Genomic DNA, 11,992 nt, shown 5'->3' on the forward strand with positions numbered 1-11,992 from the left:
GGTGCTCCTGCTTCAAAGCAGACGATTGCTCGTTGGATTTGTAGTACAATTCAGCTTGCACATTCCGTGGCAGGATTGCCACAGCCAAAATCAGTAAAAGCCCATTCCACAAGGAAAGTGGGCTCATCTTGGGCGGCTGCCCGAGGGGTCTCGGCTTTACAACTTTGCCGAGCAGCTACTTGGTCAGGGGCAAACACGTTTGCTAAATTCTACAAATTTGATACTCTGGCTGAGGAGGACCTGGAGTTCTCTCATTCGGTGCTGCAGAGTCATCCGCACTCTCCCGTCCGTTTGGGAGCTTTGGTATAATCCCCATGGTCCTTACGGAGTCCCAGCATCCACTTAGGACGTTAGAGAAAATAAGATTTTACTTACCGATAAATCTATTTCTCATAGTCCGTAGTGGATGCTGGGCGCCCATCCCTAGTGCGGATTGTCTGCAATACTTGTATATAGTTATTGTTACAAAAAAAAAAAAATTTGGGTTATTATTGTTGAGCCATCTTTTCAGAGGCTCCTTTGCATTTATCATACTGTTAACTGGGTTCAGATCACGAGTTGTACGGTGTGATTGGTGTGGCTGGTATGAGTCTTACCCGGGATTCAAGATCCTTCCTTATTGTGTACGCTCGTCCGGGCACAGTACCTAACTGAGGCTTGGAGGAGGGTCATAGGGGGAGGAGCCAGTGCACACCACCTGATACTTAAGCTTTTATTTTGTGCCCTGTCTCCTGCGGAGCCGCTATTCCCCATGGTCCTTACGGAGTCCCAGCATCCACTACGGACTATGAGAAATAGATTTATCGGTAAGTAAAATCTTATTTTCTAAAGGTGCACTGGCTCCTGCCGGCACCAAACAAATATTATTACAGTGTATTTCTAAGGCACCACAAGTGTTTTGCAGTAACGTACATAAAACACACAGTAGAACAATACAGGGTATACAGAACTTAACATCACAGAAAACTCCCCCTTCTCCGTTGGCTTTCGTGGACTAACTGCTGGCATAGTCGTCCCCCAGATGTCATACACAACGCATAGAAACTTAGCTGATAAACGGTCCCATAACTGCTATTTGATGGATTCATCTCCATATGGTTTTGTTGTTTGTAGATTTTCTTAATGTGCTCTACACAATTCTGTACATGTGGAATCGTTTGTGTACCCCCACCCCTTCCCCCCTCTTTTCTATTCTGTACCCTAATTCCCATTTACTTTTTGTTTAAATACAAAATAATAAAAATGAATATTGAAAACTGCAAGGGGTTGTGTTGCTACACACATACACACACATATATGTATATGAAAAAACAATGTGTTCCCCAATGCACACCGAGTGAAAAATATTACTACATAATAGTCAGATAATACGGAGATCTTAGTTGCGTATACCTGCAGATATAGGGTTAAGCCCCCAGGCCGATCGACAAGGCTTAGTATTAGGGACCCCCAGTGACGGAGAAGCCTTGTCGATCGGCCTGGGGGCTTAACCCTATATCTGCAGATATACGCAACTAAGATCTCCGTATTATCTGACTATTATGTAGTAATATTTTTCACTCGGTGTGCATTGGGGAACACATTGTTTTTTCCTACACAGAATTACCCCTCCCTTTTAGCACCTGAGTGATATCACAATCTGATTGAGCAGCTTACCATTTTGTGCAATATATATATACATACATATTTTAGAACTGTACTTCTAGGGACTGTTTATGAACTATGGAGATAAAACAATTCCCCCCCTGAAAAAAAATAAAAAAAACATCACAGAAAACTAAAACAGAGCACAGGTAACAATGGGCACCACAGTTCTGAGTACACAATACAGCCAAGATGTGAGGAATGAAAGGAGTAATCAGCATACTACATGGGACGGGCAGCCATTGGAAGAGATGAACAGTCACGAACAGGAGGAAATGCAGGTATAGACAGGCGCTGAGTAGGAGAGAGCTGTAATTGAAGTTCAAGAGAAGAGGGCTGTGAGAACAGGAGGGAAGAGGGCCCTGCTCTTAGGAGCTTGCAATCTAGGGGGAGAGGGAGACAGACAGGTGACATGAGGTACATACAAGCAGAAGATGGCCTGGGAAGTAAGCAAGGCAGAGATGGCCAAGGCGTGAGGATGGAAGAGCGGCTGCAAGACTAGGTTATGCGGAATACTGACTAGGCCTCTGGCTGGGGGTGATGTATAGGGGAGAGGGACTAGTGCATTCTGGGAGCTGAAAGCTTTAACTGTTTGGTGCCCAGTCCTCTACCTCCTACAACCCCATGGTATCCCTATGGATCCTGAATAAATACTTTTAATTAATTTTTCTTTGTTGTCTAAATACTCAGGATTATACAGTAGTGAAGAAGTCTCCCCCCAGCTGTGCCTCCATCATGATGCCTCCACCTCATTCACTGATACATGAGAGGCACAATGACCAGAGGATCCTGGAACTCACCAACAAGATCATTCACCTGCTGACTGGAGAGGTGACTGCTGGGAATGGGATATTATACAGTAACACCAGGGGATGTGTCTGGGTGATGACTGGAGAGGTGACTGCTGGGAATGGGGCATTATACAGTAACACCAGGGGATGTGTCTGGGTGATGACTGGAGAGGTGACTGCTGGGAATGGGGCATTATACAGTAACACCAGGGGACGTGTCTGGGTGATGACTGGAGAGGTGACTGCTGGGAATGGGACATTATACAGTAACACCAGGGGATGTGTCTGGGTGATGGCTGGAGAGGTGACTGCTGGGAATGGGACATTATACAGTAACACCAGGGGATGTGTCTGGGTGATGACTGGAGAGGTGACTGCTGGGAATGGGACATTATACAGTAACACCAGGGGATGTGTCTGGGTGATGACTGGAGAGGTGACTGCTGGGAATGGGACATTATACAGTAACACCAGGGGATGTGTCTGGGTGATGACTGGAGAGGTGACTGCTGGGAATGGGGCATTATACAGTAACACCAGGGGACGTGTCTGGGTGATGACTGGAGAGGTGACTGCTGGGAATGGGACGTTATACAGTAACACCAGGGGATGTGTCTGGGTGATGACTGGAGAGGTGACTGCTGGGAATGGGGCATTATACAGTAACACCAGGGGATGTGTCTGGGTGATGACTGGAGAGGTGACTGCTGGGAATGGGATATTATACAGTAACACCAGGGGATGTGTCTGGGTGATGACTGGAGAGGTGACTGCTGGGAATGGGACATTATACAGTAACACCAGGGAATGTGTCTGGGTGATGACTGGAGAGGTGACTGCTGGGAATGGGACATTATACAGTAACACCAGGGGATGTGTCTGGGTGATGACTGGAGAGGTGACTGCTGGGAATGGGACATTATACAGTAACACCAGGGGATGTGTCTGGGTGATGACTGGAGAGGTGACTGCTGGGAATGGGACATTATACAGTAACACCAGGGGATGTGTCTGGGTGATGACTGGAGAGGTGACTGCTGGGAATGGGGCATTATACAGTAACACCAGGGGACGTGTCTGGGTGATGACTGGAGAGGTGACTGCTGGGAATGGGACGTTATACAGTAACACCAGGGGACGTGTCTGGGTGATGACTGGAGAAGTGACTGCTGGGAATGGGACGTTATACAGTAACACCAGGGGATGTGTCTGGGTGATGTCTGGAGAGGTGACTGCTGGGAATGGGACATTATACAGTAACACCAGGGGATGTGTCTGGGTGATGACTGGAGAGGTGACTGCTGGGAATGGGACATTATACAGTAACACCAGGGGATGTGTCTGGGTGATGACTGGAGAGGTGACTGCTGGGAATGGGACATTATACAGTAACACCAGGGGATGTGTCTGGGTGATGACTGGAGAGGTGACTGCTGGGAATGGGACATTATACAGTAACACCAGGGGATGTGTCTGGGTGATGTCTGGAGAGGTGACTGCTGGGAATGGGACATTATACAGTAACACCAGGGGACGTGTTTGGGTGATGACTGGAGAGGTGACTGCTGGGAATGGGGCATTATACAGTAACACCAGGGGATGTGTCTGGGTGATGACTGGAGAGGTGACTGCTGGGAATGGGGCATTATACAGTAACACCAGGGGACGTGTCTGGGTGATGACTGGAGAGGTGACTGCTGGGAATAGGGCATTATACAGTAACACCAGGGGATGTGTCTGGGTGATGACTGGAGAGGTGACTGCTGGTAATGGGACATTATACAGTAACACCAGGGGACGTGTCTGGGTGATGACTGGAGAGGTGACTGCTGGGAATGGAACATTATACAGTAACACCAGGGGATGTGTCTGGGTGATGACTGGAGAGGTGACTGCTGGGAATGGGGCATTATACAGTAACACCAGGGGATGTGTCTGGGTGATGACTGGAGAGGTGACTGCTGGGAATGGGACATTATACAGTAACACCAGGGGACGTGTCTGGGTGATGACTGGAGAGGTGACTGCTGGTAATGGGACATTATACAGTAACACCAGGGAACATGTCCGGGGGATGACTGGAGAGGTGACTGCTTGGAATGGGACATTATGCAGTAACACCAGGGGATGTGTCTGGGTGATGACAGGAGAGGTGACTGCTGGGAATGGGACATTATACAGTAACACCAGGGGATGTGTCTGGGTGATGACTGGAGTGGTGACTGCTGGGAATGGGACATTATACAGTAACACCAGGGGATGTGTCTGGGTGATGACTGGAGTGGTGACTGCTGGGATGGGACACTATACAGTAACACCAGGGGGCGTGTCTGGGTGATGACTGGAGAGGTGACTGCTGGGAATGGGACATTATACAGTAACACCAGGGGATGTGTCTGGGTGATGACTGGAGAGGTGACTGCTGGGAATGGGGCATTATACAGTAACACCAGGGGATGTGTCTGGGTGATGACTGGAGAGGTGACTGCTGGGAATGGGACATTATACAGTAACACCAGGGGATGAGTCTGGGTGATGACTGTATCATTGTGTGTGTCAGGTGCCTATAAGGTGTCAGGATGTCACTGTCTATGTCTCCATGCAGGAGGGGGAGTATATAGAGGAACACAGGGGTCTGTACAAGGACGTGATGATGGAGAATCACCGGCCCCTCACATCACTGGGTAAGAGGAGACTATCCTGTATTGTACAGGGGAGAGCAGGTATGGGGCCCCCTATATACACATCACCTGATAATCACATATATACACTGTACTCAGTCACTGTGTGTATCCTACAGATGGACCCAGTAACAGAGATACCCCAGAGAGATGTCCCCGTCCTCTGTATTCCCAGGACTGTACAGAGGAGAATCCCAGGATCCCACAGGAGGATCAGGTAGGTGGGATTTAGGGTCCTACCAATACATTCATTACATATGGCCCCTGGTCTCAATAAGTACCAACGTGACTGTCACTATATGATGTGTAATGCGTCTGTGTGTGTCTTACACAGTGATATTCTACTTCTTAACTCAATGACCGTTATTAGTAAGATGTTATTTTATAAACATCTCTTACGTCCTAGAGGATGCTGGGGACTCTGTAAGGACCATGGGGTATAGACGGGCTGCGCAGGAGACATGGGCACCTAAAATAACTTTCTAGTATGGTGTGCACTGGCTCCTCCCTCTATGCCCCTCCTCCAGACCTCAGTTAGATCTTGTGCCCAGAGGAGTTAGGGTGCATTACAGGGAGCTCTCCTGAGTTTTCTGTAAAAATAATTTTGTTAGGTTTTTTATTTTCAGGAAGCTCTGCTGGCAACAGGCTCCCTGCATCGTGGGACTGAGGGGAGAGAAGCAGACCCACTTCTTAAGAGTTAAGGGCTCTGCTTCTTAGGCTACTGGACACCATTAACTCCAGAGGGAGTTGGAACACAGGTCTCACCCTGGGGTTCGTCCCGGAGCCGCGCCGCCATCCTCCTCACAGATGCCGAAAAAAGAAGCCGGGTGAGTATGTCAGACATAAGAAGACGTCAGGCGGCAGAAGACTTCAGATCTACATGAGGTAAGCGCGCAGCAGGTAGCTGCGCGCCATTGCTCCCACATTTACACACACACATGGCACTGATGGGTGCAGGGCGCGGGGAGGGGGGGGGGCCACCCTGGGCAGCAATAAACCTCATTTTTAGGCAAGAAGCATGTAGTTAGGCTGCGGGGCAGTAAACTACGAATCCCCACCATTTTTTTCAAAATCTCGAGCGGGACCGAAGCCCGCCGCGCGAGGGGGCGGAGCTTGATCCCTCAACACTAACCAGCGCCATTTTCTCCACAGAGGCTGCAGAGAACGCTGGCTCCCCGGACTCTCCTCTGCTGAGCATCAGAGGGCTGAAAATAAGAGAGGGGGGCACATATTTAAAGCGCAGTGAGTGGGGAATTCTGTATACATTTATATGTAAAGCGCTATCTGGGTTTTTTTCCCTGGGTCAGTTGGCGCTGGTGTGTGCTGGCAAACTCTCTCTCTGTCTCTCCAAAGGGCCTTCTTTGGGTAATTGTCCCCATATAGTTATATCCCAGTCTGTGTGGGGGGCGTCGGTACGTGTATGTCGGCATGTCTGAAACGGAAGGCTTATCCAAAGAGGAGGTGGAACAGATGAGTGGATTGCATGAATATGTGGCATATGTTAAATGCTAGTGTAGCTTCACTGCATGAAAGACTGGAGAAAGCAGAGTCCAGAGCGTCGGCAGGTAATCAATCTACAGATTGTGCCGACTCACAGGAACCGTCGGGGTCTCAGAAACGTCCCTTCTCACAAATAAGGGATAAGTGTCGACTATGATGAAGCAAGGTTGCACCCCAGGGTGACAAAAAGTATTCAGTGCATGATTATTGCAATAAAAGATGTGTTACTTATCACTGATGAGCCCTCGGTGCCCGACACGAGGATACACATGTTTAAGGGAAAGAAACATGTTATAAACTTTACTCCTTCCCATGAAATTAATGAGTTCTGTGAAAAAGCTTGGGAAACTGCAGATTCCCAAAAGGGTTCTTATGGCGTACCCGTTCCCTACACAGGACAGGGTATGTTGAGAATCCTCTCCCACAGTGGACAAAGCCTTAACACGCCTTTCCAAGAAGGTGGCGCTACCGTCCCCTGACACAGCGGCCCTCAAGGACCCTGCAGACCGCAGGCAAGAGACTACACTAAAGTCTATCTACACTTATACTGGTACTTTGCTTAGACCGGCAATTGCGTCGGCATGGGTATGTAGTGCAGTAGCAGCTTGGACAGATACCCTGTCAGCTGACCTTGATACCTTAGATAGGGATACAATTTTGTTAACATTAGCTCATATTAAGGACGCAGTCTTATATATAAGTGACGCTCATAGAGACATTGGTTTACTGGGTTCAAGAGCCACTGCTATGGCTACTTCGGCAAGAAGAACCTTGTGGATACGCCAATGGACGGGGGATGCAGACTCAAAAAGGCATATGGAGGTTTTACCTTACAAAGGTGATGTTTTGTTTGGGGACGGCCTCGCGGACCTGATCTCTACAGCTACCGCGGGTAAGTCGACCTTTTTACCTTTTGTTCCCCAACAGCAAAAGAAACCCCCACAATATCAGATGCAGTCCTTTCGGTCGCATAGATCCAGAAGAGGTCGGGGCTCCTCTTTCCTCGCCAGAGGTAAGGGTAGAGGCAAGAGGACACCTGCTGAGGCTGGTTCCCAAGAGCGGAAGTCCTCCCCGGCTTCCGCTAAGTCCACCACATGATGCTGGGGCTCCCCTGCGGGAGTCCACACGTGTGGGGGCACGCCTTCGACTATTCAGCCAAGTCTGGGTTCAGTCAGACTAGGACCCTTGGGTGATAGAAATAGTCTCCCAGGGCTACAAGCTGGAATTCGAAGAGGTGCCCCCACGCCGATTTTTCAAGTCGGCCTTACCAGTTTCTACTCCAGAGCGGGAAGTAGTGCTAGCTGCAATTCAAACGCTGTGTCAACAGCGAGTGATTATCAGGGTTCCCCTGAGCCAACAGGGGAAATGGTATTATTCAACCCTATTTGTGGTCCCAAAGCCGAATGGTTCGGTCAGGCCCATTTTAAACCTAAAATCCCTGAACCTGTACCTGAAAATATTGGAATCGCCCCGAGCGGTGATAGCCTGCCTGGAAGGGGGAGATTTTATGGTGTCACTGGACATAAAGGATGCTTACCTTCATGTCCCCATATATCCCTCTCATCAGGAGTACCTGAGATTCGCGGTACAGGATTGTCATTACCAGTTTCAGACGTTACCGTTTGAGCTGTCCACGGCCCCGAGGATTTTCACCAAGATAATGGCGGAAATTATGGTGATCCTGCGCAAGCGAGGAGTCACAATTATCCCATACTTGGACGATCTCCTGATAAAAGCGAGATCAAGAGAGCAATTACTGGAGAACGTGGCACTCTCTCAGAGAGTTCTTCAGCAACATGGGTGGATTCTCAATCTACCAAAGTCACGGTTGGTTCCAACAACTCGACTAGCCTTCCTTGGCATGATACTGGACACGGAACAAAAGAAAGATTTCCTCCCGTTGGAAAAAGTCCAGGACCTCCAGAACATGGTCTGAGAACTACTGATGCCGAAAAGAGTGTCAGCTCATTAATGCACTCGGGTTCTGGGGAAAATGGTGGCAACTTACGAGGCCATTCCCTTCAGCAGGTTCCATGCAAGGACGTTTCAATGGGATCTTCTGGACAAATGGTCCGTGTCCCATCTACAATTACATCCAAAAATAACACTGTACCCCAGGGCCACGGTGTCTCTTCTATGGTGGCTGCAAAGTGCTCACCTTCTAGAGGGTCGCAGGTTGGCATTCAGGACTGGATCCTGGTAACCACGGACGCGAGCCTCCGAGGATGGGGAGCAGTCACCCAAGGAAGACATTTTCAGGGACTATGGTCAGACCAGGAGGCCTGTCTACACATCAACGTGTTGGAGCTAAGGGCCATATACAATGGCCTTCGACAAGCGGAGATTCTTCTTCGCAACCTACCGGTTCTGATTCAATCAGACAATGTCACAGCAGTAGCTCATGTGAACCGCCAAGGCGGGACAAGAAGCAGAGTCGCGATGGCGGAAGCCACCAGGATTCTTCGCTGGGCGGAAAATCACGTAAGCGCTCTGTCAGCTGTCTTCATTCTGGGAGTGGACAACTGGGAAGCAGACTTCCTCAGCAGACATGATCTCCATCCAGGAGAGTGGAGACTTCATCAAGAAGTCTTTGCAGAGATAACTGATCTCTGGGCAGTTCCTCAAGTAGACATGATGGCGTCACGCCTCAACAAGAGGCTTCAGAGGTATTGTGCCAGGTCCCGGGACCCTCAGGAAATAGCAGTAGACGCTCTGGTAACACCATCCCTGGCCTCTTTCTCTAAGGGAAGACCTGTTACAGCAGGGGCCCTGCATGTTCCAAGACTTACCGCAGTTACGTTTGACGGCATGGCGGTTGTACGCCGGAACCTAGCGGAGAAGGGTATTCCGGAGGAGGTCATACCTACTCTAATAAAGGCTAGGAAGGAGGTGACGGTAAAACATTATCACCGTATCTGGCGGAAAAATGTCTCTTGGTGTGAAACCAAGAATGCTCCTACGGAAGATTTCCATCTGGGTCGTTTTCTCCACTTCCTACAGACAGGAGTGGATATGGGCCTAAAGTTAGGCTCTGTTAAAGTACAGATTTCGGCCTTGTCAATATTCTTTCAGAAGGAATTGGCTTCTCTCCCAGAAGTCCAGACATTTGTAAAAGGAGTACTACACATCCAGCCTCCTTTTGTGCCCCCGGTGGCACCATGGGACCTGAACATGGTGTTGCAGTTCCTTAAATCACACTGGTTTGAACCCCTTAAAACGGTGGAGTTTAAATTTTTCACCTGGAAGGTGGTCATGTTGTTAGCCTTGGCATCTGCAAGGCATGTGTCAGAATTGGCGGCCTTGTCTTACAAGAGCCCTTACTTGATTTTTCACGTAGATAGAGCGGAATTGAGGACTCGTCCTCAATTTTTACCCAAGGTGGTGTCTTCATTTCATATGAACCAACCTATTGTGGTGCCTGTGGCTAGAAGTGATTTGGAGGATTCCATGTCCCTGGATGTTGTCAGGGCCTTAAAAATGTATGTAGCCAGGACGGCTAGGATTAGGAAAACGGATGCATTGTTTGTTCTGTATGCTGCCAACAAGATTGGCGCGCCTGCTTCGAAGCAGACTATTGCTCGCTGGATCTGTAACATGATTCAGCAGGCTTATGTTACGGCTGGATTGCCATTACCGCATTCAGTAAAGGCCCATTCCACTAGGAAGGTGGGCTCTTCTTGGGCGGCTGCCCGAGGCGTCTCGGCATTACAGCTTTGCCGAGCAGCAACTTGGTCCGGGTCAAACACTTTTGCTAAATTCTACAAGTTTGATACCCTGGCTGATGAGGACCTAGCATTTGCTCAGTCGGTGCTGCAGAGTCATCCGCACTCTCCCGCCCGACTGGGAGCTTTGGTATAATCCCCATGGTCCTTACGGAGTCCCCAGCATCCTCTAGGACGTAAGAGAAAATAAGATTTTAAACCTGCCGGTAAATCTTTTTCTCCTAGTCCGTAGAGAATGCTGGGCGCCCGTGCCAGTGTGGAAAATCTGCAAGGCTTGTATATAGTTATTGCTTACATAAGGGTTATGTTACAGTTAGACTCGGTCTTGGACCGTGGCTGTAGTTTGTTCATACTGTTAACTGGTTATGTGTATTCCAGGTTATATGGTATGATTGGTGTGGGCTGGTATGAATCTTGCCCTTAGATTAACAAAATCCTTTCCTCGTGTTGTCCATCTACTCTGGGCACAGCTCTCTAACTGAGGTCTGGAGGAGGGGCATAGAAGGAGGAGCCAGTGCACACCATACTAGAAAGTTCTTTTAGGTGCCCATGTCTCCTGCGGAGCCCGTCTATACTCCATGGTCCTTACGGAGTCCCCAGCATCCTCTACGGACTAGAAGAAAAAGATTTACCGGTAGGTTTAAAATCTTGTTTTTTTTGTATTAGGATAAGTATATTACTTATTTTAAGATAGAAGATACAGAGAAAGAAGAAGATACATATGTGACTGATATGAGGGCAGATGATACAGAGGGAGAAGAAGAGACGTATGTGACTGATATGAAGGCAGAAGATACAGAGGGAAAAGAAGAGACGTATGTGACTGATATGAGGGCAGATGATACAGAGGGAGAAGAAGAGACGTATGTGACTGATATGAAGGCAGAAGATATAGAGGGAGAAGAGACATATGTGACTGATATGAAGGCAGAAGATATAGAGGGAGAAGAAGAGACGTATGTGACTGATATGAAGGCAGAAGATATAGAGGGAGAAGAAGAGACGTATGTGACTGATATGAAGGCAGAAGATACAGAGGGAAAAGAAGAGACGTATGTGACTGATATGAGGGCAGATGATACAGAGGGAGAAGAAGAGACGTATGTGACTGATATGAAGGCAGAAGATACAGAGGGAAAAGAAGAGACGTATGTGACTGATATGAGGGCAGATGATACAGAGGGAGAAGAAGAGACGTATGTGACTGATATGAAGGCAGAAGATATAGAGGGAGAAGAGACGTATGTGACTGATATGAAGGCAGAAGATATAGAGGGAGAAGAAGAGACGTATGTGACTGATATGAAGGCAGAAGATATAGAGGGAGAAGAAGAGACGTATGTGACTGATATGAAGGCAGAAGATACAGAGGGAAAAGAAGAGACGTATGTGACTGATATGAAGGCAGAAGATATAGAGGGAGAAGAAGAGACGTATGTGAGGGGAGATCAGAAGTGTAAGGAGGAGGAAATCCCTACAGATATCAGCACAGGTGAGTAATAAACACTTGTTACAGAACAGATTTAGTTTTGCTGCTTCCTACCAAGAGAAAAGTGATGCTGATACCGCATAGTAGGAATGTCTGCACCACTATGGGATCACCATCAGCTTGTGGGGCACCATTTGTGAGACACATGGGACCTATGAAGATGAT

General features: G+C 48.4%; 1 protein-coding gene across 1 annotated transcript in view; it reads left to right on the top strand.

Annotated features, from left to right (window-relative positions):
* Positions 1-11,992, top strand: part of LOC135057115 (oocyte zinc finger protein XlCOF7.1-like) — a 101,646-nt gene that overhangs the window by 86,496 nt on the left and 3,158 nt on the right. The window contains exons 9-12 of the mRNA XM_063963014.1: positions 2,335-2,475; positions 5,041-5,119; positions 5,236-5,333; positions 11,005-11,830. Coding sequence (XP_063819084.1) covers positions 2,335-2,475; positions 5,041-5,119; positions 5,236-5,333; positions 11,005-11,830 — 1,144 coding nt within the window. The remainder of the gene's footprint in view (positions 1-2,334; positions 2,476-5,040; positions 5,120-5,235; positions 5,334-11,004; positions 11,831-11,992) is intronic.

The sequence above is a fragment of the Pseudophryne corroboree genome, chromosome 3, assembly GCF_028390025.1.
Source record: "Pseudophryne corroboree isolate aPseCor3 chromosome 3, aPseCor3.hap2, whole genome shotgun sequence".
Classification (NCBI taxonomy): domain Eukaryota; kingdom Metazoa; phylum Chordata; class Amphibia; order Anura; family Myobatrachidae; genus Pseudophryne; species Pseudophryne corroboree.